The sequence below is a fragment of the Triturus cristatus genome, chromosome 10 (assembly GCF_964204655.1).
Source record: "Triturus cristatus chromosome 10, aTriCri1.1, whole genome shotgun sequence".
In the NCBI taxonomy this organism is placed as follows: domain Eukaryota; kingdom Metazoa; phylum Chordata; class Amphibia; order Caudata; family Salamandridae; genus Triturus; species Triturus cristatus.
In genome coordinates, this window is record NC_140593.1 from 901315008 (window position 1) to 901342095 (window position 27088).

The 27088-nt window shown below is 44.5% G+C and overlaps 1 protein-coding gene across 1 annotated transcript in view; it reads right to left on the reverse strand.

Moving 5' to 3' along the window:
• Positions 1–819: 819 nt before the first annotated feature.
• LOC146796208 (uncharacterized) overlaps positions 820–27088 on the reverse strand; it is a 238513-nt gene continuing 212244 nt past the window's right edge. Inside the window, exons 3-4 of the mRNA XM_085628706.1 lie at positions 20386–20511; positions 820–8726 (exon numbers count right to left, since the gene is read on the reverse strand). Coding sequence (XP_085484832.1) covers positions 1792–8726; positions 20386–20511 — 7061 coding nt within the window. The 3' untranslated portion in view covers positions 820–1791. The remainder of the gene's footprint in view (positions 8727–20385; positions 20512–27088) is intronic.

Sequence of the window (27088 nt, forward strand, 5' to 3'; positions counted from 1 at the left end):
TGCCATTTTCTCCCACTGATGCCTTTCTTAGAGGCTGATGGGGCTTGGGAATTATCTGTGTGCCAATTCATAGCATCTACCCTTCCTCCTGCCACATCAATGAGTTTGTTTTACTGGCTGGTGACATTCCCCAGCACACAGCTGAAACATTTCATGCTGTATAGAATATCAGTAAGCCCAGTAAGATGTCCTTTAAAATACAGGGGATCCTGGGTGGCAGCCATATACTTTTTCCATCTACCCTAAGTGTGATAGATCACATCCTGACTGGAGACCTAAAATTCTACATGGTAGACTTGCTGTATTTAACACTGACAAGAACTGAACAGTCTTATCTGAATGTGACAGAATTTCTACATACAACTCCCAAGCATCGGCACCTCAACTGGTCTACTGACGCTCTTCCGGTCTATCAATTTCTTCCTCAGAACATAGGTGTTATTGCATTGATGTTGAAGCTGGTGTTGTGGGCAACAGAAGTGGTTTAGTGAATTTTGAATCTTTATGCTCTGAGCTCTTTACTGATGGCCCCTGCAAAAGAACTACTTCTCTTGGTGACTTTCCGTGGAGCTGTGCATGGGCTAATTGGTGGCCTGGGCATCTTGACCTGTGTAGCTTTGCATGTGCTCTCCTTTTTCTGTGGAAACCTATTGTCAGGGCAGCTAATTTTGTGTCTGCTCAATATTATAAATAAGTCATCAGAATAAGTTTGTGGTTATTATACACAAGCAAACCAAAACAATAATGTACCGTCAGGCTGCTGAACTTACCTTTGTCCCTTTCTTAAGCAGAAACCAGTGAGGAAAGGAAGGAGTCTTGTAAAGGCAAAATATTTATTACCCTAAAAAATTAAAGCAATAAACATGAATTCACAACACGCATAATTTACAGAATAGGTTTTTGAGGTAGGAGTTCTATATTACAAATGGATTAAGTAATGGGCAGGATGTTGTATATACATAGGTTATTCATGGAATACAAGAGGACATACCTATTGTGGGATGTGTTTTTAATTTATTAATGGAGTTAAACTGAAGCCTTCTATTTACATAATTTTCATTCTGAAATTCTTTCCCTTGTTTAGGCAGCAAGACAGAGAAAGAGTGAGGGAGGGACATAAACACCCACCTTAACAGGCACATTCTCAATTTGATTAGATTTTTTGCCAGTGTAGGAGCATTAAATTAGAGTTCCCTAGGTGGGGAATCCTACAGCTGTCTTTAAAACATGAAGTAGAGCGTATAAGAGAAGGCTGCACAAACAGTGACGAACTGTGTTTCTTTTCCAATGAAAAGACTAGCACAGAACACTGACTACTGTGTTCCAGTGACCATTTATCTTACCACAATCTTTCTAGTCACAGCCTTCTTGGCTCTCATTAGGACAGCTATGTTTGATACAGATTCAAACACTGCCAACACTAGCAATTGAGTTGAGATGGGCAATGATTTCCAGCAGGGTACGTACCTTCACATCATAGGCTAAAACATGTTTATGTCTCTGTGCACATTGGCTCTGTCATGGCAAATAATTTCTTTGAAGAGACAAATCTATTTTTCATTTCTATTACTGGAATTGATACGCAATAGTGATGAGGAAATGTCCGCAGTTTGCAAAAACAAAAAAAAAAACAAAAAAGAAGAGCTGAGTCCTCCTATGCATAATAGGCATTAGTCACTGTAGAGCACGCAAAAACCTATACACACAGAAAAAAGATTCTGTCTTTCTGCAGGGTTCTTGTGCCCATTGTCAGTGGGTGTAGGAAGGCGACATAGTCACTAAACATATGAGCTATACTGTTACGACATACACTGTTCCCAGTTCAGAGCTCTGCGTTGTGTACAGAATGGTTGGAGAAGGCTCCGTAGTACTCGTTGTAGATGATGCAACTGGGGGATCTTCAATCTGAGAGGATTCCTTGGGACGCAACTCGCGCAGAGTCTTATTCATATGCATGCAAACGGCCGGTCTCTCTTCTATGTGAATTCTTTGGTGCGAGCCAAGACTTCTGGGACTGCCAAAGCCTTTCTCGCACTCAGTGCATTTGTATAATCCCTCATCCGTATGATCAGATTGTTCAGTGGCATCCCCCACGCTGTTCTGTACAGAAGACTCATGACCCACACCAACGGTAACCACAGGAGAATGGACGACTGTAGGATTGTCACTAGAGACAGTTGGGGTAGTGTTAGTTAGTTCTAATCCTTCTGAAACAGTCATGGGAGTGGTGTGCCCAAGAGTTAAACTCCTGCTAAGTGCAACTGGCATAATGTTTCCAACTCCTAAACCTCCATTCACTGCGACAACAGTACCACCACTAAGACCTAACCCAGTACTTATGTGAACAGGTGCAACCTGGGTAACAGCTGTAGGAGTGGAGTGCAAAGGACCCAGATTCTGATTAAAATTAACGGGAGCGGTATTTGCAATTCCTAATCCCCCAGTGACTGCTACAACTGTATCACTGCTGATTCCCAGGCCTCCAGTAATGGGAGCGGCATTCTCAAGAGCCAAACCTCTGTTTAATGTTACCACAGTGGGACTGCCAAATCCCAGGCCTCCCACAGGAGTAGTAGAATGCTGGACTGACTCCATAGCCACAGAGGGAGCAGTAAGAAGAATGCTCGAAGTTCCACCAGCAGAGGCCTGTACTACTCCCTGACCTGCATTAACTGCAATGGGGGTGGGCTGTCTTATGCTGATACTTCCACTCACAGGAACTGTATGTCGAACTGCCGAGCTCACATTGACAGCTACTTGGGGAGCTGATCCAGTATGAGGCCCAATGTTTACAGTTACAGGGTTAGCTTGTCTCACCCCTGTGCTCTCTCCAACCGAGATGGGAGTTGCAAGCACAAGTCCTGAACCCATTTCAATGGTAACAGGGAATGAAAGCATGATTCCTTGACTACCATTAACGGTTACAGGGGAAGCTGTGTGCTGAAGCCCAGAATTCCTTCTAATGATAAAGGGAGAAGATGCATGCAAAGAGGCACCACTCTGGTTAATATTAAAAGGGGGGATTGCAAGTCTGGTTCCTCCGCTTCCATACATGGTTATGGGTACAGGTTGAGTTGTGGTTGACGTCACACTTACAGGAATGGAATGCTGAACTAACTGACCCCCAGAAACCATGATGGGGGGAGAGGGATGCCTAATTAGCTGTCCTTTAGTGACAGTAATAGGTGGAGCGGTGTACCTGATTATCTGACTTCCAGAGACACCAATCGGGGTAGAGGTGTACCTCACTATCTGACTCCCGGTGACAGCAATTGAAGCTGTAGTATGCCGGACTGCTTGACTAGCAGGAACCATAATGCGAGGACTGGCAAGTGTGACTCCCTGGCTCCCAGTAACCATAATTGGAGTAGTAGCATGTCTTACGTCTTGACTGTTGCCTACGGTGATGGGTGGAGCTTCCTGGGTCTCAATAGTAGAAATAGCAGGAATAGTTTGGCTTCCATCATGTTCGACGTTAGTGATAAATGGAGTCTCATCCCTTACCCCCTTACTCTCAGTGTTAATGATGGTAAGATTATCAATGGGCGTCGCTGCAAGTCCCATTTCCTTGCTCTCAACACTAGTGGCTGGTGTAGTGACAAGTTGTACAACCTCATTCTCAACATCAGAAATAGGTGGAATGACACTATTCGCAACTTCACTCTCAAGACAAGAGGGAGCGGCATTACTAATGTCCTGACTGTCAGTGTTAGAGATGCCATTATTTATGATAGAAGACGTTACCTGCCCTGCACCCTGGCTCTCCATGCTGGTAATCACAATATCAGCAACTGTAGAAGTGGCACGTTCCATGGCCTGGTGTTGAACACAAGTGGTAGGGGGAGGCGAAAGACTTGCTTCCTTACTCTCTGTTTTGGTAGAGGGAGAAATGGCATACTGAACATCATGGCTCTCAGTAATGGTGATGGGAGCACTGGGACACCGAACATTCTGACTTTCTATACTGGTGGGGTGGCCACTGGGACACTGGGCACCCTGAATTTCAGTAATGGTAATGGGGGCACTAGGACAACGGACACTTATACTCTCAGAAGAGGTGATGCAGGAACTGGCACAATCAACAACTTGATTATCTGTACAAGAGATCGAGTTACTGAGACACTGGACAGTCTGACTATCAGGACTACTATGACAAGCGCCAGCATGACTTTCGTTGTTAGCAATGGACGGGGGAGATGCAGGCCTCATTTCCTGATCCTCAGTGTTGACAGCGGGAAATGCTGAACTCCTCGCAGTCTGACTCTCAATATCTGTGAAAAAAGGAGTGGGATAGGTTGCATTCTGTGTCTCGTCGTTTGTTACAGCAATGTCAGTAATTGGAGAAGCAAAATGTTGCACACTAGGATCCTCAACATTGGTGATGTGGAGAGAAGCACATTCAAACTCATCATCCTGAATATTAGTTTCTGGACACATTTCATGCCTCACACTCTCTATATTAGTGATAGCAATACTGGTGACAGACGGAGGGGTTACTTGAGTCAAACCATGATTCTCAATATTAGTAACTGGTGGAGTTCCAGGTCTCACTACGGGACTCTCAATACTTGAGATGGCTGGGTTTTCAGGACTCTCAATACTAGTTAACATTGGGGTTCCTTGACTTACATTTGGACTTTCAGCACATGTGGCAGGTGGGGTTCCACAAGCCGAACTCTCAGTAAAACTGACTGGCAAGGGTCCATCGCTCCTATCCTGGCTCACTGTGAAATTATCAAGTGGGGTTCCAAGACTCTCATCCTGGTTCTCAGTATAAGTAACTGGCAGTGATTCATGTCTCACACCTTGGCAGTCCATGTTATTGCTCAGTGGATTTTCTAGACTAACGCCTGGACTATCGTTAACATCAACTAGTGGGATTCCTTCATTCATACCCTGACTCTCAATACTAGTGACCATCAATGTTACAGAACTCACACTCTTAACATTAGTGGCCAGTGTGGTTCCATGACTCATAGCCTCACTCTCAGTATGAGTGGCTGGTGGTAATTCATCACTCACACTTTGACTTTCAGTGTTACAGACTGCTTTTGCGCCACCATTGTCACACTCTGTCTCCACGGTAGTGACCGGCTGAGTTCCGTGACTCACACCCTGACTCTCAATATTTGTGATGATGATATTGCTTATGGGAGGAGTAGGAGAACTCACACCCAGACTGCCATTACTCATAATGGGAGAAGTAACATGATTTGCTCCCTGGAGCTCAGAATTGTCGATGCGTGGACTAAGTCTTACACTCGGACTCGGAATACCTGTTGTGAATGAGGCGCTCTGGAGCTCAATGGCAGTTACAGGAGATGTACAGCTAAACTCCTGATCCTCAACACTAATGACACTGGCCTTAGCATGGCTCACACTTTGACTCTCGAGGTCTGTGGAGGGAGATGTTGTATGTCTGCCCACTTTATTATCAATCTCATTGAGGGGAGGAGAAGGGCTCCTTATCTCTGGGCCATCCCTGATTATGATAGGCGGAGCAGAGTGACTGCCTTCCCGATTCTCCTCAGTGGTAATGGAAGGTGAGGCGCCCTCATCATGGTCATCTTCAATAACTATGGGAGAGGAAACGCATACAGTTCCTCGAACCTCACCTGTACCAATGGGAGGTCCAGCATCTTTCTCCACTGGTGTATCTTCAATAATAATTGGTGACGTAGGAGGATCAATTGCCTGGCTCTTCCGAGTAATGGTGGGTGATGTTGAATCACTTCCTATTCTACTTCTGCTTGAAGCTGCTGAAGCCTCGTTTGATGTTCTGATCCTGTTAATGGACTGGAGATTACTTATTTCTGGACTTTCATCAATAATTATTGGAGATGTAGACCCACTTAAACCACGGTTCCTATTTGTGGCAGGAGTAATTATATTTGGTGTTTCATCAGGCCTTATCCATTGATTCGGAAGCCGGGGAGTAGGGTTTATTTCAGGATCTTCACTTATGACAATTGGTGAGGTGACTCTGATTAATCCACGACTCAACTGAGTGGCTTGCTTTGGACCCACACCGCTAGAGGTAGCAACAGGTAATGAAGGTGGTCTACTGCCTACAATCCCACCAACAGCAACTGGTGGTGCGTTCTTAGGACCATGGCTCCCATGATTGGTACCCGTTGTCATGGCCTGTCCAGTTCCCTCTTTTCCATGAACATTGGTTAGAGCACCTGCATATCTAACACCATAACGCCCACCAGCAGTAATAGGAGTATCCTTTGCGATCTGGCCCGCACTCGATGTCATAGTGCCAGCTACATATCTTACTCCATGATTTGCATTGACTGTGGCCGAGGGAGTTGAATATCTAACCCCTTGACTACCATTAGCGACTGCCTGAGAAACTGAATACCTAATCCCCTGGTTTCCATTAGCAGCCGTAGGTGGATTTGAAAACCTAACAGCCTGATTTCCACTAGAAGCAGCTGACTGAGTTGTAAACCTAACTCCCTGGCTCCCACCAGCAGCAGCAGCGGGGGAACTTGAAAACCTAACCCCCTGGTGCCCGCCAGAGGCACCAGGGGGTACTGAATGTCTAATCCCCTGGTTCCCGTTGGCATTCACAGGAGGTGCTGAATACCTAACGCCTTGATTTCCACTTGGAACAGTGATGGGTACTGAATGCCTTAGCCCTGGATTCGAACTAGATGAGGCTGGAGAAGTAGGAAACCGTGATCCCTGACTTCCACTGGCAGGGGATGTTGAGTGCCTAACTCCCTGATTGCCAGTAGGAGCAGCTGGAGATGTTGAATATCTAACCCCGTGGCTGGCAGTAGGAGCAACGGGGGAAGCCGAAAATCGAACCCCCTGATTTCCACTGCCAGAAGCAGGAGACAATGGATGTCTAATTGTCTGATTGCTTGCATTAGCAGCAGGGGGACCAGTACTCTGGCTTCCATTACCTCCAGTAAGTGAAGCTGGGTACCAGATCCCCTTGCTTCCACCATTCGGAGGAAAAGGTGCGGAATACTTAGCTGCATGGCTCCAACCAACATGAGGAGGAGCTGTAAATGAATGGCCAGAACTCTCAGTCACAGAAGTGGTAGTATGTGACACTCCCTGACTTCCACCAACAGTTGTGGATGTGCAGTAGGTCATTCCACTACCGCCAGCTGAAGAGGGGGGTTGTAAATTAGTAAGGCCACTAACAGTTGTTGGAGGGGTTGAATGTGTAACTCCATGACCAGCACTAGAAGAATTGGGATACCCAATACCATGACTGCCAGAAAAGTTACCAGGGCCTGAATGCCTAACACCTTGATGGCCACCAGAGGCTGGAGAAGAGTATCGAGCACCTGGACTCCCACCAACACTTGCAGATGGAGCGGTATATCGGACCCCTGGATTTCCACTTGATGCTGCAGTTGAATAGGGTGGAGGTGGTGCAGGAAACCTAGTACCTGGACTTCCAAGAACAGTTCCAGCATTTGAATAGGCAGGAGGTGGTGCTGAAAACCTGACCCCTTGACTTCCAACAACAGTTGCAGGTGCGGCTGGATACCTTACTCCTGGGCTTCCACTAACCATAGATGGATGAGAGGCATATGTCACCCCATGCACCGCTGAGGCCAACGGTGTTGAATACATAGCACCTGGGCCGCCACTGGCAGCAGAAGGATGGCTTACAAAGGTAGTCCCATGACTGCCAGTAGAAGGTGGGGAAGAAAAGCGAATTCCCTGACCACTGCTGACCACTGCTGAAGTTGAATATGTACCTCCATGACCCCCAGTAACTGTAGCAGGAGGCGAAAAACGAACTCCGTGGCCAACAGTGACTGGAGGAGTTGAGTATGTGACTCCATGTGGAGCTGAATACCGAAGTCCCTGGCTCCCACCAACAGTAACAGGAGGATTCGCAAATGTAGCTCCATGGATACCACTAACAGCAACAGGTGATGTGGGATACCTTCCACCTGGGCTCCCCCCAACATTACCTGGAGGAGCAGTGAAGGCAACTCCATGACCCCCAGGAGCAGTAGTGGGAGGGAGAGGAGGTGGACAATAACGAACTCCATAGCTTCCATTAATAGGGGGGTTTGGATATCGAGGCCCATGAATTGAGGCAGCGGTATTAGGAACTGCATAGGTCAATCCATGACTGCCAACAGAAGAAGCTGGATATGCACCTCCATGGATTCCACCAACTGGGCCAGTGTGGGATGGGTACCGATGTCCTTGGTTGCCACCAACTGCAGACTGGGATGATGTGTGCGTTGGGTCAGAACTACTGTATACAGGAGGAGCCGACTGCCCAATTCCCAGGCTTCCGTAGGCAGAAACAGCAGGATTCGGTTGCCGGATTCCAGGACGTCCATACATTGCACCGGGTGACGTTGGTGGCCCAAACTCTTGGCTCCCATATGAGGCAACAGAAGCAGGCACATGCCTGTGTCCAGAAGTCCCATCAGTGACTGCGGGCTGAGGTACACAGTTATAACCCGAGATCCCATCAGCAGGAAAGGGGTGAGTCATAAATCGGATTTTTTGGTTCCCATCAACGCCGATAGGGACTGGATGATAAGGACCTTGAGATCCCATTGGAAAACTGGCTCGGGTAAGTCTGCACTGATTGTTACATTTCTGTCCGCACTCCAGACAACGCATAAAATAGTCTCTTTTTTCTTGGGAGGAAGAAATCTCGCTTGGATGCTGCAGACTCCAGTTTTCGAGTTGAAGCTTTTCAATTCCAGTTTCATTTTCAACCTCGGCAGCTGGGGGGGAAAAAAGAAATTCTTAAAAGGAAGAATAATTTTTACACAACATATAAACCATCAGCACATTAAATTGTTATTTTTAACAACGACTGTAAAAAATTATTTCATAATAAATGTTGAAAGAATATACATGTTAACTGTATCCCAATTGCATGTACTATTTAAATATGAGTTATGTAAGCTGGCTACCAATTTCTAGTTCACATATTTTGTTCCAGCACAGAGAAAGACTGTCATTACTATTAGGCAGTTTCCCTAAGGTCTAATACATACTGACGTTTGCAAGAATAATTTCTAGAAAGTAGTCGCAAAAGGGCCACAGTTTCCCATCTTTCTCAGGTCCGCATGCAAAAGTACATACAATGCCTGCAAACGTTCATGTTTTTCTCTACAATACATGAATATAACATGGGCTTTGCGCTGAGCAAAAAAACATCCATCAAGCCAAAATCTCTTGAAATTAAAAGCATTTCCCTTTGTCCTAGGTGTAGGCCAGAAAGGTTTTGAAAACTTACTGCTTGATCACAGGAAAGCAATGTATTTTCAAAGGGATATTAGAATACGACTAAAGGTATTTTAGGCAAAAAGTACTATATGGAGGACACATTGAGTTACATGATTCACTATGCTCTCTATTTGGTATAAATTGACTTGTAGTTTATTTAGTTCGCATAAAGGCGCGCCAGAGAGAGCAAAAACGGTATGTATAACTATGAATACAAATATTTCAAAAAGGTTAATACATTAATCCAGACAGACAAAGGGTGCGCTTGCGGGTCTAAATGTCAAGTAAAAACGCACAAACGTGAAACAATTGCAATGAATCGTTTCAATGATAAAACACGTGATAAAATCAGCTCGTTTTGTTGTTGCTAAGTCCTGGACGAGGAGGGCGGGAGCGACAACTGCTTGTGCCTTTGGGCAGGGAGTAGCTAAGGCAGGAAGGTTCGTAGGCTGCTCGGACTGTGATGGTCCACGGGTCTGGGCTCCACGACACAGGGAGGTAGCCTTGTGGGTCACGCGGAGATGTTTGGAGCCTCAAGGAAGGTGGTGGCTGGAAAATGGCAGAGACACAGCCAGCCGGGATGCAGGTAGTCCGGGGCAAAGGTGGTGGGCTACCGCCAGGAGGTCGGAGGCTTCCACAGAGCAGTACTCAAGCAACAATGCCGCGATATTCTGTGTAACATGCTTCCATTAAAAACAAAATACTAAAGTGCTTCTAAACTTTAAATGGGACAAATGGCAGCCTGTGCAACTTTCAGCCACGTTAGAACGGTAATTAAATGTCTGAAAATCAATAGAAAAAGAACGGCAAAATAAGGATGCCAATGACCCTGTAAGCACTTAGCTGCTGCCGATCCCACATACAAAATAAACAAACAAGTAAAACCAAAAATAAATAATAGGAATTGGGGGAGGCAAAGGATTACGAGGACTGTGGAAAAGAAGGGGGGGGGGGGTGTGAGAAAGGAACAATATGTACTCCCAAGGAGTGCTTATTAGAAAATAATAGTTCGGCCCTGTTCCCACAAAAATGAGGACTGCCAACGAGCAGTGATTGACCAGAGTGCCATGATACGCTTGTGCAAGCGTCACCGCTCATATACTGGTATGCGTCATGACAATGCACCAGCAACTTTGTTTATTTTCAACTTACTCTGCCATGATGGAGGACGCCAGTCTGGGAGCATTAAATAAAACAAGCATTGGCAAAACTAATAGCTCTTGCTTATGCAAGCGCTATCGGCTTTGCAATATGTTTTAGCCATGTTGTTCACCAGCGTGGCTGCTGCTAAGCATGGCTAAAAGTTTGTGGAGTAAAGGGAGTGGCGTGGAGTGGTGTAGACCAGAGTAGAGTGGAGTGAACTGGAGTGTCATGGGGTAGCGTGAAGTTAAGTGAAGTTGAGTGTCATGGAGGGTCATGGAGTGCCATAGCATGCCACAGTGTTGTGGAAGGAGTAGAATGTTGTGGCATGGAAGAGAGTAGAGTGTAGTAGAGTGTCATAGAGTCGAGTGGCATAGTTTCATTGAATAGTGAAGAGTAGAGTGACGTAGCGGGTGTTGCTTTTAGTGGAGTAGAGTGTTGTAGAGTAGCATGGCATGGAGCGGGGAAGATTGTCCTAGAGTGGAGTAGAAAAGGAGAGTGGAATGGCATAGAGTGGAGTAAAAGTGGAGTGGCACAGTGTCAGAGGAGAGTGGCAAAGAATGAAGTAGCGGAGTTGAACAGAGTGGAGTAGTATGTTGTAAAATAGAGGGGGGTAAAGTGGCATGGAGTGGCATAGAGGGAGTTTCGTAGATGGAGTAATATAGAGTGGCTTATAATGGAGTAGTGTTGTACAGTGGTGTGGTAAGGAGTGGAGTCGAGTTTAATGGAGTAGAGAGTCAGAGTGGAGCATTGTAGACTGTTGTCAGTGTGGAGTAGAATGTAGTGGTGCACAGTAGAGTGGCGTAGAGTGGTGTAGAGTGCAGTGGCGTAAAGAAGAGTGGTGCAGAGGAGGTTGCAATGGTGTTGAGTGCAGTAGTGCACAGTGGATTGTTTCAGAGTATACTGAAGTTGAGTGGTGCAGGGTAGAGTGGAGTGGTGCAGGGTAAACTGCAGTGGTGTAGTGTGCAGTGGCCTAGAGTGCTTTAGCACAGAACAGATTAGAGTGGCATAGAGTGTAGAATCGTAGAGTCGTTTAGATTTAAGTGGAGCACAGTAGTGTACATTGGAGTAGCATGCAGTGGTGTAGAGTGCAAAAGACATACAATTGATGGACGGAATGCAGAACAAATCAAAACATACACCCCCAGTCAAGAGATCTGGGTTAAATCCATCATTCTTTTGCTCACCATGCCACCCCGGTTTAGACCTGGCCATATTCTAGAGTAAAGTGATGCATAGCAGATTAGAGAGCATTGAGTGTAGAGCTGTAGAGTGCAGTGGTGTAGCGTGCAAAAGGGTAGAGAAGAGTAGATTAGAGTGACAGAGTTTAGTGGGGGAGAGTGCAGTGTTGCAGAGTACAGTGTTCTAGATTGCAGTGGTGTAGAGTGGCACAGAGTGCATTAATGTAGAGGGTAGTGAAGTAGAGCAGTGCAGAGTAAAGTGACGTAGAGTGCAATGGTGTAAAGTACAGTGGCATAAAGTAGAGTGTTCCAGAGGCGAGTATAGTGGCATACAGTGCAGTAGTGTAGAGTAGACTGGTGTAAATTGTATAGGTTTTGAGTAAAGTGTCATCGAGTGCAGTGGTGTAGAGGGCAGTGGCGCTGAATAGAGTTGCATGGAGTGGCGCAGTGTAGATTGCAGTGGTGTAGAGTGGAATGGCGCTGAGTGGAATAGAGTGGCGACGAGTGCAATGGCGTAAAATGGATTGTTTCAGGGTAGAGAGCAGTGGCACAGAGTGTAGTGTCATAGAGTGCAGTGGTGCAGAGTAGAATGTAGTGGCATACAGTGCATTGTTGTAGAGTGCAGTAGAGTGGTGCAGGGTAGAGTGTAGTGGTGCAGATAAGAGTGACGTAGAGTTCAGTGGCTGAGAGTGCAATGTTGCAAAGTGGTGTAGAGTGAAGTAGCGCGGAGTGCTGCAGGGTACAGTCAAGTAGCGTAGAGTGCAGTGGCATACAGTGGCAAAGTGCAGTGTTGCAGAGTAGACTGTCGTAGAGAGCAGTAGTGTATAGTAGAGTGGCGAAATGCAGTGGCGTGGAGTAGAGTGGTGCAGAGTAGAGTGACGTAGAGTGCATTGGTGTGGAGAGCAGCGGCGTAGAGTTGTTCAGACTAGAGGCGTAGAGTGGTGCAGAGTAGAGTCCAGTGGTGTAGAGTAGAGTCCAGTGGCATAGAGAGGTGCAGAGTAGAGCTGCATAGAGAACAGAGGCATAGAGTACAGTGGCACAGAGTAGAACAGAGTGGATCCGAGTAGAATAGAGTTGCTTAAACTTCAATGGCGTAGAGTGTTGCAGACTAAAGTGACAGAGTAGTTGGCATAGAGTGCAGAGGTGCAGAGTGGAGTGGTACAGAGTACAGTGGAGTGGAGTGGAACTGACTGGAGTTTGTAAAGTAGATTGTTTCGGACTGGAGTGGTGCACAGGAGTGTAAAATGCAGATTAGATTAGAGTGGCAGCATAGAGTAGATTAAAGTATGTTGTGAGGAGAGTCACCTTCTCACAGGACGAGGGCGCACTGTAAACAATGAAACTCTCGGGTTTCTTCAAAAGTTTTCATTTATTAATTGAAGCGAAAATCTAATTCCATAACTTAAGCTTCAAATGTTCATCAATTGAAAAATCATTGAAATATAATATCCTTGTTTTTCTTCAAACAACGTAAATTACTCTTTATGACCACATCAGACATCCACCCAATGCATTTCGGGTCAATCACATCTGACCCTTCTTCAGGGGTCTAAAAGTAAATGAAACAGGACCATTAGATTCACTGTATAGTTCAACAGAGCACATCTAACGAAAATACACTCGATTATGTTAAACAGTGTGAAAAAGAAATACATAACTGTGAACAAGGAGTAACTGCAAGTGTAAAAGAATATATAGAAAAATGTCTGCGTAAATAAAATCAAGTACGTGAGAAAACAGTACGTGAAGGCAACCTAAATCAACGCTCTCGGGTCTACCGAAGGTGAAACCAGTTAGGTGTATACGCGTACAGGAAAAACTCAAGCGAATTTCAATAGAAGAAAATAAATGAGCATGTCAAAAACGCCAACTTACTGGGGACCGGACGGTCTACGTGGATCTGAGGCTCAGTGATCGGCATACGGATTACGCGCCGAAATGGATGACAAATCATAACAGGAACGTGATAGGTCCGTTTATGTGAACAAAGTCACGTGATAAGGGGAAAAAACTTTACGAACCAATCCGTGACCAGGTTACGTGATGGGGAAAGACTTAGCAAGCCAATCTGAGACAGACTGACAGGTGAATCAATATCAGCCGTACCAAGACGGCGAGTGAGCCAATCATAGTGAACGAGACTGCGAGTCAACCAATAATGGTCGAAATGCTCTAATCTAGTGTGTACAAGGTGCTCAATAAAGTTAAATAAAATGAAAAATGCTTTACATGCAGATCGAGAAACAATACAAATAAAGAATAAGACATAAAAAGTAAATCTCTACGAATAACAGCACATCATTAAATACACATATTATTATTGTGAGGACCAAAGGAACACCTCATGTCAATGCAGATTTGCTGTCCTTTGCTAAAGAAAACATGCATATTCTATGCGATCATTCATCCCAGAAGGATGGGAACAGTTCAGTTTTTTGATCCAAAAGTATTCGGTTCTTAATCTTTGTTTTGTAGGATCCAAGTCTCGGCATTGTGTGATCGTTTCAAGTATGGTAAAACGTAATTGAGATATTTGATGGCAAGCTTCAATCCAATGACATGCCACAGATGATTTGAGATTCTTCATCCTGATGTTGCTCCTATGTTCTGTGATACGGATTTTCACTTTCCGCTCTGTTTGACCCACATATACTTTACCACAAGGGCATTTGATCGCATAAACACAATTAGCTGGGTCACAAGTGCTCGTGTGATTGAGAGCTATGGGGTAACCCTTAGTGGGATGAGTAAATTTGTTTCCAATGATTACGTTCCCGCAGTGGGTGCAATTGTGGCATTGGAGCATGCCACGCCATTTCTGTGTCGATTTTTTAGTTGTATTCAAAATTACTTTGAGATTTTTAGAACGTTGAAAAGCAAAGTTAATTTTGTCTTCATATAGATTATTTAGATCTGGCTCCATTTGTATGATTCTCCAATGTTTGTTAATAATTTTCTTGATTTGAGATGACTCTGTGGAATATTTCAACACGCATACAGTTTTTGCTTTATCTTTGCGATTAACAGTACGTTCTTGAAGAAGGTTATCTCTTGGTAGCAATGATACTTTATCTAAAGATGTCTTTAACACACTTTCAGGATACCCTCTTTGTCGATATTTGACTGTTTGTTCATCGAGAGTCGTTTTTAGATCATCAATGTTAGATACAATACGTTTCATTCTGATATATTGAGAGGTAGGTAAATGTTTCTTGAGTGACTCTGGATGAAAACTCTGGAAAAATAGACTGGAATTTCTGTCAGTCTTTTTGGTGTGAAGTTGAGAGGAAATCTGGTTTTGATCTAGCTTCACTGTAACATCCAAAAATGCAATGGATTTCTCGTCAATATGATGAGTGAATTTTATACGATCATTATGTGTGTTAAGAATCGAGATATTATTTTCAAGTTGTGAGCGAGATCCTTTCCAGATTAAAAATAAATCATCAATATACCGCTTATACATTACAATTCCTTCACTCCACATCGGGTTCTCAAGAATGTGATGTGTCTCAAATTTACTCATAAAAATATTGGCATACGAAGGAGCCCCCCCCGAATCCCATAGATGTACCACTTGTTTGATTGTAAAATTTTCCTTGCCATTCAAAGTAGCTACAGTAAAGTGCGAATTGCATGAGTTCCATGATTAGCAATTTTTGTGACTCATCTAGGTCACTTCTTAGCAAGCTCCATTCCAATGCTTCCAGACCTTCATTGTGAGGTATCGATGTGTACAACGCAGTTACGTCTATAGTACATAATGCATATGACTCACCATTTTCAAGTTCAACCAACTTTAATAAGTTCAAAAAAGATGTAGTGTCTTTGATATAGGTGACACCTCTTTGTACAATAGGTTGTAAAAATTTATCTACGAATTTTCCAATCGGTTCAGAGATGGACCCACAGGCCGAGACAATGGGTCTGAATGGTGGATTAACAATGTCCTTATGAATTTTTGGCAGCATGTATAATTGCGGTCTTCTGGGAAATTTAGTGTCAAAGAATTGCTTGGTTTTAACACAAATCCAATTCATTTCAAAGGCATGTTCAATGATCTTCAAGCATTTGTTGATATTCAGACGTGGGATCAGATTCCAAAGGAAGATAGATATCTTGATTAGCAACATGTTCATTAACACTCTTAGTGTAGAATTCTGTATCCATCACAACGAGAGCGCCACCTTTATCGGCTTTTTGAAAGGTAAGCTGTTTATCTGCGCTTAAGTTTTTTAGAGTATTCCATTCTTTAGGGGATAAATTCATCTTCTTAGGTTTGGTGAATCTAATTTCTTGAATATCTGCTAATACTGATCTTTCGAAGGCTTCAATCGTTTTGTGTGTAAATGGCACGCAAAAGGTACTTTTTGGTTTTAAATCTTTATCCCATGTTTCTGTTAGTTGTGGTGTTTCAGTATCTTTGAAAAAGAATTTTAATTTCAAGGTCCTCAAAAATTTGAACAAGGCTATCTCCGTTTCTGCTAGATTAGAATGGTAGGTAGGAACAAATGTAATGCCTTTGTTCAACAATTTAGTTTCAGCTTTAGTTAAAATTTTTGATGAAATGTTTACTACGAGATTGCTTTCGACATCTGGCTCCTGGTCCTTTCTGCAATGTTTTGCCCCTTCGTGTACACCTTCTGTTATTGGTGAAGAGTTTGCTGCTGGACTGATGTCTAAAAAAGCTGGGAGTTGAGTGATTTTATTCGTGGACGGTTTGGTAATTGATATAGTAGTCTTGCTTATTGGACCTCTTGACACCGAAATCTCAGAATCGGATACAACGCTTTCTTGGGATGAAGATGTTGTTGCCTTTTGTGCCTGTTGTTGTGGTTGCCATTTCCTTTGATTATAAACTTCAGCCCAAGAATAAACTTCTTCAAGTTTGTAATCTAATGTATCTCTTCGATATTTTCTGACTTTTCTCTCATTCACTTCTTTGGCGTATTTTTCTAATTTAAGATTAATGTCTTCTAAAGTTTTAGTGAGATCTGGATTTTGATTGATTTCCGTTTGTAAGGTTTTAATCTCTTCTTCCAATTCAATTAAAACTTTAGATAGTTCTTCAACAATTAGCAGAATTAGATCGAGTGAACATTTGTTGAGTATCTGATACCATCTTTCGACAAATTTCTTACTATTTTTACACAGCATTGGCTTGAGGGCTATCCTGAGGCCCCTTGGTATTCTCTTGTTTTTATGGTAATGGATTAACGTGGTGGCGTGCATCCTTTGGTTTATTTCTTTCTTGCTCATATATTCAAATTGTCTTAATAACTGTGCTGTAGTGGTTTTTTGTGGAGTGAAACTTCTGGTCTCCTGTATCAAATCATAGATTTCCAGAGCTGCTTCTGGCGTGAAGCCTAGCGTTTCAGCCGTATTGGTGGTGAGTTGAGCGATATCGTCCAATTGCATCGTTGCAGTGTGGTGCAATCAGGGATGGGGAGGACTGAAAGTCAATAATATAGCACTGTGTTATCCCCGTGCACTCAAGAATATAATGTAAAGTTCAGAACGTTTGCGTCACGGATTGGTTCGTTAAGTTTTTTCCCGTTATCACGTGACTTTGTTCACATAAATGGACCTATCACGTTCCTGTTATGATTTGTCATCCATTTCGGCGCGTAATCCGTATGCCGATCACTGAGCCTCAGATCCACGTAGACCGTCCGGTCCCCAGTAAGTTGGCGTTTTTGACATGCTCATTTATTTTCTTCTATTGAAATTCGCTTGAGTTTTTCCTGTACGCATATACACCTAACTGGTTTCACCTTCGGTAGACCCGAGAGCGTTGATTTAGGTTGCCTTCACGTACTGTTTTCTCACGTACTTGATTTTATTTACGCAGACATTTTTCTATATATTCTTTTACACTTGCAGTTACTCCTTGTTCACAGTTATGTATTTCTTTTTCACACTGTTTAACATAATCGAGGGTATTTTCGTTAGATGTGCTCTGTTGAACTATACAGTGAATCTAATGGTCCTGTTTCATTTACTTTTAGACCCCTGAAGAAGGGTCAGATGTGATTGACCCGAAATGCATTGGGTGGATGTCTGATGTGGTCATAAAGAATAATTTACGTTGTTTGAAGAAAAACAAGGATATTATATTTCAATGATTTTTCAATTGATGAACATTTGAAGCTTAAGTTATGGAATTAGATTTTCGCTTCAATTAATAAATGAAAACTTGTGAAGAAACCCGAGCGTTTCATTGTTTACAGTGCGCCCCCGTCCTGTGAGAAGGTGACTCTCCTCACAACATACTTTCATTTGTAAGACGCGGTGGGACTCCGCGTGACACTAGGAGCGCCAACGCAAACGTTCTGAACTTTACATTATATTCTTGAGTGCACGGGGATAACACAGTGCTATAGCATAGAGTAGATTGGCATACTGTTTTTTTAGGTCTCGCCTAGCTATTGCGTTTACGCAATCGCTATGCGAGACTCTAGTAAGAGGGGCATTTCAAAGTGCTCCCAAAAGTGGATTGCATGGCGAGCACGCGCACAATCACGTGCATCGTGCCGCCATGCAATCCGTTTGGGGAAGCGCTTCAGCCCAATGGCGCGTGCACGTGTAGCCACAGCCTCGGCATCATACTTCAAAGGGTCCGCACCCCCGCCTGGAATGCGCTCCCCCGCCCCTTGCCGCTTCAAAGCCCGTGTTTAGCGAGATTAAAGTGACACTTCAATCTGGGCGCGAGACTGACGTACAGCAGCGCACGGGCTGCCCGTCCCCGCTCCATGCTCTCTCCCGCACACGTTGCCGCCTGTGACGTGCCTTAGCTCTTGGCCGGGTCACTGTCGCGGTGCAGAGGGGGCGGTTATGGGTCAGCTGTTATGGGTCACAGGCTAGATGGCCACGGCTTACCCCGCTTTACATATGTTCCACCGGTACCTGTCAAGATATGTTGTAGATGAAACTGTATACCGAGGGCTTGACTTTCGGCTGAGTAAATCAGAAAGTAAGATCGTGGCGGCCATTTTAGAGTGGTACGTACTTTACATTCAATGCGGTGACTGGCTATTCTGGCAGAGACGCCTTTGTCATACCCCCTTTGTGTTACGTCTTTCAGGATAAGGAAACATTTTTATAAGCTTAAAGGTGACTTTCTTTTAGTCTATGCAAGTTTTTCAACATTACACATTTTACGAAACTAAACTTGTTATTTATTTGTAATAAAAGTATGTAATATGAACGTAAATTTTTCTTTACGGTAGCGGGTTCTCTGTCTCATTTTTTTTGTATTTTATAGAAAAGATATTGTTCTTGTATATGACGCTTTGCTTCGGTGTCAAACATGTACCACTACCGGCTCCAAATAGTCAACTACACCCAGTCCTTCTTTTATGTCTTTAACACATTTCTTTTGTTAATGACCCTGCTATTCCCCGATGAAATCAAAGATAAATGGTTCCGAGTGTAGTTCGTATACCTAGAGTTTTCGCACTAGGAGTATAATCGCAATCTAGGACTCCTTCCATTTTAAAATTAAAAAGAGGGACTTTAGTGGCAATTAAAAAGTACAGCAATAAATAAGCATTGAAAATGCAATAGGTCTCGCCTTTGATTAAGTTAAAGCCATTTGCTTTGCTAATGGTATTGTATAGCAAAGCAAATGGTTTTAACTTAATAAAAGGCGAGACCTATTGCATTTTCAATGCTTGTTTTCTTCATGAAAAGGTCTGATGATATCTTAGGAAGACCACACCATTGTTACAGAGGGAGCTTCAATAGATTTGGAATATTACCTGCATGGTTAAGAAGTCACTCACAGCTTGGTTATGACCTTGGTCTCTCGATTCCCTGTGTTTTTCTTACGCAAACTACAGACAACTCAGCTAGTCTGAAGGCATGGCTTAAAAATCATAATGGTACTGATGCTCTTGCCCTTTGCTGACTTGCAGTCAACTATATAATTTGGTTTAAAAGCACATACTTTACATTCAAAAGCTTGTGTGGTAAGGCACAGTCATATCCTTGGAAGAGCATTGATACTCCCCTTTTTAAGTGATGGGAAGCACTAAAAATGTCTTTCTCCCAGCTCCATCTTTCAAATTGGCTTCCATTCTGAAATGATGTTACATTTTGATGGTGTGGCTGGCACGGGTAGGCCCGACGGCCCGCCTTGAAGCTCCTGATCGAAGGTTTTCACAATTTACACGATGCGCGTCGCCGAATGGGGAACCGCGATCAATAGACAATACCGTCAAGGGTAGAGGATTGCGCATCAAAGGAGTTTGAAAACGATACCGAACCGGAGAGCAGCAATACACATCCGAACCCGATGGCGGAAAAAAACAGTCTGGGGATGGAGTCGATGCCCATGCGCACTATCACCGAAAGGAGGAGTCACCTACCTCGTGACTTAAAAGACTTCTTCGAAGAAAAACAAAGTTCAAACATCCTGGCCCAACACTAGATGGCGATCTATGCTAAAGCATATGATCTAGAGATTCTTTGCCTCGAACATGATGTTACATTTATGATTTGGGAAGCCTTGCTGGTTGCCTCCTTGACTGCTCTGCCAAAGACATGCCTAAATAGATATCAGATCACCAATGCCTAGAGAGCCACACTTGGTTTTGTCTGTCTGGGCTACTGTCAAATAAGATGTACAATACTTGCCACTGGCATGCTTTACTGCCGAGATCTTAGGAGTCCATTGGTTGCTTCAGGCATACTTGCTTAAGCCTCAGCACTGTGCCAGTAAACCCTATTGAGTTGGTCTCTCAGTGCTGTGGCATTACGCTTTAGTGACTGTGACTATAGAGATAAAAATACAGTGCTTGAGCTATTCACTTGAACGAAGAAACCTTACCCTTGGCAGTAATCTCAAGCAGCTCCTGGTAGGATTCACTTGTTTTCCTTCGTTTGGCAGCACGCGGACAGGGTTCCTCCCCCCTTTCGATTTGGGACACAACTTCTGGCTTTGGAATTTGAAAACCTGATGACAAAGGGAAACATTAAGGATGGATTCCTCCTGGAAAGTCCACACATCCAGCACATGAACGGCACAACGAGTTAGCCAACTGACATTGTCCCCTCCACCCTCCACTGACACTGTCATTTCAAATGCAGTCTGCTCACACCCGTACCTTCCGGTAGTACCTGAACATGAAGTATTACTTGCAGAATAATCTTAATAGCTCCGAATATTTCATTCCGTCACAAAGTTTTTGTTTAGGGCAGTGCTCACCAATTTGTTGGACTTCTGGTGCTGTTTGTGTGGAAATGGGTGTCTCAGAGTTTAGTTTGTTGATTTTGGCCTGTTGGTTTTCATATTGAAAAAGTGGGTAAGGGGGAGCAATTGTTATGGATTCCATTTTGAGTGTGATAATGTTGTATGCTGGTAGTAAGGTTTCTCAAGTGGGGATCAGGTCTTGTGTCCATCCACTTAATCCAAGTGAGTATGGTTGAAGTTATCTACAGTTTATTTATTTTAGGCATTTACATAGCGCAGACTTAACCATAAGGGGAATGGAGCACTTGACACAGAACAAGACGAAAAGGCAAACAAGTAATAGTTAAGGGCTTTGAGGAGGAAAGTAGTATCTATGATTAGTACAGAACAGAGGGAGCAGTATATGACAGATGATAAGATCAGAGTATTTTTTTCATATGGTCTTTTATGTATGACAGGAGGTTCAGGTTAGTTTAAGGGTATTGGGAATGAAGTTCCACAGTCTGGAAACCAGAGAGGAGAAGGCTTGGTTGGTTGTTCTTTTCGTTGTTGTACGAATTTTGAGGAGGATTATTTTAACTCTTGCAGATTTTACGCCTCCTGTTGTGTGGAGATGTCTTAGAGGAAAGAAGGAAGGCAGTTGTTATTTTTCCATGAGGAAAGCTCAGCAGGTAGCAGTTGTAACACTTTGCTAAATCATACAAGTATTGTCACAATCTCAAGTACTTTTTTGTGTATTTCTGACTCCTAGTCTGAGGTCGCATCTTGCTGTACCAGATTGTGAAAAGTGAAAGACCAGGGATGATGATGATGATGGCGAATTACTTGGTGCATAAGTCTGTGAAGGTGGGGCCTGTTTGAGCATCGATAGTAAATCAATGAAGGAGAATGATCAATTCTGTGATATGGAGCAAGGTAGGCTGAGAAATTCAAGACATATGATGTTACTTTGATAAGCATTTGGTGGGGATGCCTTTCGAGTAGGCGTGTACAATACTGCCCCCATTAGATGGGGTGCTTCTGCAGCAGTAATTTGCATGTGGAGGTAGAGTAGACTCTTAAGTGTTGGGGCACTAAGGGGTTGGCTTAGTTGGGAGGTGCCTTATTCAAGCAACCTGCATATAAACTCATAACCTGCGGTTCTCAAGTGGGCATTTAACTCACTTAGGCATCTTGCTAAATGTGCAGATTCAAGAGGTTGAAACTAACAGGAGATAGCCATAACGTGTGTCGAGTCAACATCAATCCAGTAAGTGTAATGATACTTATGTAAACAATGTGTAAAAGGGAGGCTTGTCTACGAAACAGCGCAAGGAAAGGGTGCAGGCTTGTGGGTGTCTGAATTTGGACATGGATGGACAGCTGGGTAAGGGTGTTTAGACTATGGTTTGGAGACTATGGGGTAGGCAAGACGATACAATTCAAGGTGCTGCACTAAATGCAGTAAGGTAGTTGAGGATAAGGGATGGCAGTAAGAGGTAACCAAGACAGATCAAACTAATTTAACAAGTTAGTTCCTGCTTTCACCTGGTCTGTGCTTCCTTTTTGTTAGGTGGGAAGAGGCTCATGGTAGCGCAGGAGTCACTAGGGGATTAGCAGTGGGAAGGCTGATGAGTTAGTGGCTGCAATGAATGTGATAAAGGAAAAATCTGGAGGTGTTTTAGCTACCAACAATATTGATCAGGAGGTGAGGTGGTGTGTGTGTAAATTGTAAGGGTGACTGTCATGAATGAGTTGTTAAAGACTGGATACAAATGGGCTACTTCATGGGCAAGGGTGGGAGAAGGCAAAATAATAAGGGATTAGTATGTATGAGTCGGTATGGTGAGTCATTTGAAAGTTGCCTTCATTCAGACGGCCAGCATGCTGCAGACTGTTACAACATAACAGGACTGCCTTTACAGTGAATGTGGCAGCACTGAGATATATTTTTTGGTGTACTCATACTTAGCAGGCACAGGATTCAAACTTGCACATATGAGTGTGGCAAAAAAGGTTTTTGGAAGTGGGTGAGAATTCAGATGCACCGGGGGATTGGTTTTAATAAGAAAGATGGGGAAATGGGAGTTAAGTAGGAGTCAGTTACTAGGTTAAATGGTTGGCAGGAAATTGGAGGGTAGGGTAGGCTGGCAGAGAGCAGCATGGATCGATATAATGTATGTGTAAGAGTTGTGTAATTAGAATGAAGGATAGTAGGCGTGTATGCTCAGGGAAGGGCAAAGATTGTGTACTGATGGTTTGGGATAGGTGGTAATGGCCATAGGCCAGGGAGAATAGTTTTCCTTTCTGCTTTCTTCCTTGTATTTTGTGCCATTCCCTCCTCCATAATGTCACATCCACACGGCTCCTTCATCACCACGCTCTCTATCACCAAGTCGCTTCACCACTTGCAGAGCGCTAAATAATTTGCAGAGTGAACTGTGTATCATTCAAGGTGACATAATCCCCCAGCTAGCCACTATGCCAGCACTTAGCCTGCTATCAATTGACTGCCAATTTCCTAAAGACAATCGCTGAAACCGAACTACTCTGCTCGACATCTGTATACTGAACCGTTACACTAATGAACATACTCCTCTATATAAATATTTAGTCTTTGGGTTACAGATAAGTGTTAAAAACCCTATGAGTCCACACCCTTTGCGATTCGGAGTTCAAATATGACAGTGACTCTCACCGTGGGAAAGAGGGTGCAATATGCCCAAAATTATAAACATTTATTTCAAGTACCAAAGCCTGGATTGGAAAGCAGTTTATTTTCTAGGCTGCTTTGTCCCCCTATGTCCTACAGACCACTCTTTGGCAGATTTACAATATAATAATAATTTAATAAATAGATTGAAAAGGTATAGAGATGGTCAATTTTAAGTTCACATGTAGACGTCCACAAAATGTGATTATGACAAAGCTTGTTGTATGGATCTGTGTTTTGACATGCTAGCCCTTCCTGTAAAGGCTTTCTCTTCAAGCCTCAGAACTAATCTAGAATTGATTTGCTATCTTTCGAAGTCTGAGATTCGTTTTAGAAGAGGGTCAAAATATTAAAGAGATAAGGGCACAGTGGGAAGTATGGATTTACTAATCTTATTTTTTTTGTTTTAATATGTTTATTAATTTTCAAAAAGTGGAGAGAAGACAATCAAATAATGCAATAGTATGCAAAAAGGTTAGGTACATGAAAAGCAAATACACCCCCCTCTCCCCGCAGGCATGACACAATCAAAGTTCCAGAGCATACAGAGCAAATCCGCATAACCATTAAGTAGGTGCTTGTGTAGCAGCAACAATAGTGAAGCATTAGCATATTACGGGGTACTGTGAGGCAAGTAGTAACAAACCCCCCCAAAGGCATCCAGTACCGGCCACGAGGTGACAAGAGTGCAGCAGCGAGCGGGCAGTCATACACAATCCGTGGAACTAGAGATTAAGATAGGCACAACAATGCTGGGTGGGACCCTAAAGTCCTTGGGGCGCGAGGTTGCCGGTAGTTCCTCTTCATATAGCTGCAGCTGCGTCTTGCAATAGCTCAGATTCCGGAGCCACTTCTTCACTGTAGGTACTGTTTTTGCCCCCCAGCATTGTGCAACTGCTCTTTTCGCAAACAGGGTGGATATAGCGACAATTCGTCTGTGACAGGGCTTGAGGCGTTTCACATAACCCAATAAGCACCACTCAGGAGTACAGCTCACAGGTTCAGACACCATGTCAGTAAGCATTCTTGTCAAAGCAGTCCAAAAAGCAAACACACCCGCACACATCCAAGCCACATTCAGGAAAACAGCGTCTGCCATACCACAGTGCACACAGTTAGCAGTCTCACGCAGACCATATCTATAGAGCTGTGAGGGGGAGTAGTATACTTGATGCAAAAATCTGAAGTGAATAATTCTGACGTTGCAGTTAGCGGTAAGGCGGTCAGTAAGTTGGCAACATGCCGTCCAGACCTCCGTCCAGACCTCCGGCACTATAGGAATACCCAGCGTGGCCTGCCAGCGCAAGCAGGAGGGGTGATCCCCTTGATCTAGCTCGCGTAGTGAAGTGTTATAGAGTTTAGTAATGAGCCCCTTCCGCACCGCGCCCATCAGCATCGCCTGCAATGCTCGTAGTGTGGTGGGCTCCTCAGGATACGATGGGTACACCGGGCGTATAGCCTGTCGCACACGGACGTATGTGAAGCCAAGCATGAAACCCCGGTTTCTGCCGCCCTGTACCTCTTGCAATGTTTTAAAGCGACCATCCTTATACAGGTCCCTGAGTCGGGTCATACTCACCGCAGCTAGTTCGCGCAGGACCGAAGCCTCCCGCCCCGCAGAGATGTCCGGGTGAGAAGCGAGGGGAAGTAAGGGAGCGTAGAGAAAGGGAAGATCCGCCTGGGACGCCAGCATGCGCCATGCCCAAGCCTTGCAAAGTTGACTTCTGTACGAGGGCCGCCCGATCCACCAGATAAGGTCACTGCCAGCAATTGCGTTGGCAGGACGGCATCGGCCTCTATAGCCACATTGGGCTGAAAGTGTTTGGGAAAATGACAATAATGCGCAAACTGAGCCTGCGCACACAGATAATACAGGCGAAGGTCAGGGGCTTCAAAGTTGCCCCGATCAAAGGGTTGAACTAAGAGATCCCACTGGCAGCGAGGTTTTTTGCCACCCCATACAAACGTGAGGAGTGCCGATTGAAGGGTACGGAACATAGCCACGTTTAATTTGATAGGAATGTTCACAAAGAAGTAGAGTAGTTTCGGAAGGAAGGCCATCTTCACAACCGTTAATCTATCGGCTAATGACGGGGGCAAGTGCTTTCAGCTCTCGGCCTGTTCGAAGATGCGTGTGACAGCACGACCGTAATTCTCCGTGATAACTACACCCGGGTCCCTATGTATCCACACGCCCAGATATTTCACGGGGTCTAACGTCTCTTGTGCGCGCAGTGAGGGGGAACACTACAGATTTCGACCAATTGATTCCGAGGCCAGAAAACTGCTCGAAGCAGACATACTCCCGGAGCAGCGCCGACAGGTGAATGGCCGATTCACGAACAAAAAACATCATGTCATCCGCGTATAAGGAAACGATCAAGGGGCGTTGCCTGAACCGTAGAGCAGCATCCGCGTGCCTCTGACGCAGCTTGCAGGCGAGGGGCTCAAGGGCCAGAGAGAACAACATGGGGGACAGAGGACAGCCCTGTCTCGTGCCTCGTTCGATATGGAACAAGGAGGACATCCACCCATTCACCCAAACTCTCGCCACTGGGTGGGTTGGTGTAAAGAACCCGAAGCCATTGCAAGAAGAAGGGGGAAAAACCCATCCTGGTCAGGACCACAAACATGAACGGCCATTGCAGCGAATCAAAGGCTTTTGCTGTGTCGAGCAGCACAACCACCGCCTGGAAGTCGGGTTCGAAGTAATGGAGAGTGGAGAAGAGTGTACGCAAGTTGTGGGTTGTGGAGCGCTCCGCCACAAAGCCAGATTGATCAGTTAAAACCAGAAGTGTACTAGTTCTTGGTCTACCGCGTCATTATGCTCCGTGACTAATTCCCTGATGGTTGCCAATTTATCAGGAGAGGGAGCAGTATCATAGGGGCGCTCCAATGTCAATATATCTGAGGTCAATTTCTGTATTCTTCGACGAATATATCTCAGGACGCCGGCCTGACCCCCAATACAAACACCCCGAATAGTAACTTTGAAAGCTTCCCACAACACTCCCGCACTATCCACAGACCCCTCATTCTTCTTTAAAAAGTTACGTATCGCTTCTGCGACTGTCTTTCTAAAAACCTGGTCGGTAAGCTCCGAAGGTTGGAGCCTCCAGGAAAAGGGAGGTCGCGCGCAGGTGGGAATTTGAACTGCTAGATGCACTGGCGAGTGATCAGAAAGAGTGCGCGCCTCGTGCGTCACCCCCTGCACCCAGGTACAAACCAACATCGACACAAGCCAAAAATCAATACGAGACCAGGAGCCAAGGACAGAGGAGACAAAAGTGCTCTTCCTGGTGGCAGGGTGGCGAGAGCACCATATATCACAGAGGTGACACGCGTCCATTAAGCCCACTAAGACCTCCGCAGCTTGTTTTGTACGCATCTCTCCGCAGCCCACTCTGTCCACCGCAGCATCCAGACAGACATTAAAGTCCCCACCCCAAATGATGGCTGCATGTGGGAAGGAGGAGATTCTGCGCCACATATCCAGATAGAAGAAGGGGTCATCAACATTAGGGCCGTACACATTTACCAGAAGCACACTCCGGTCACCTAGTTGCCCATGCAATAGCACCACCCGTCCACAGTCATCCGTGTCTGCACAAATCATAGTAAGAGGGACTCCTTTCTTTATCAGGATCA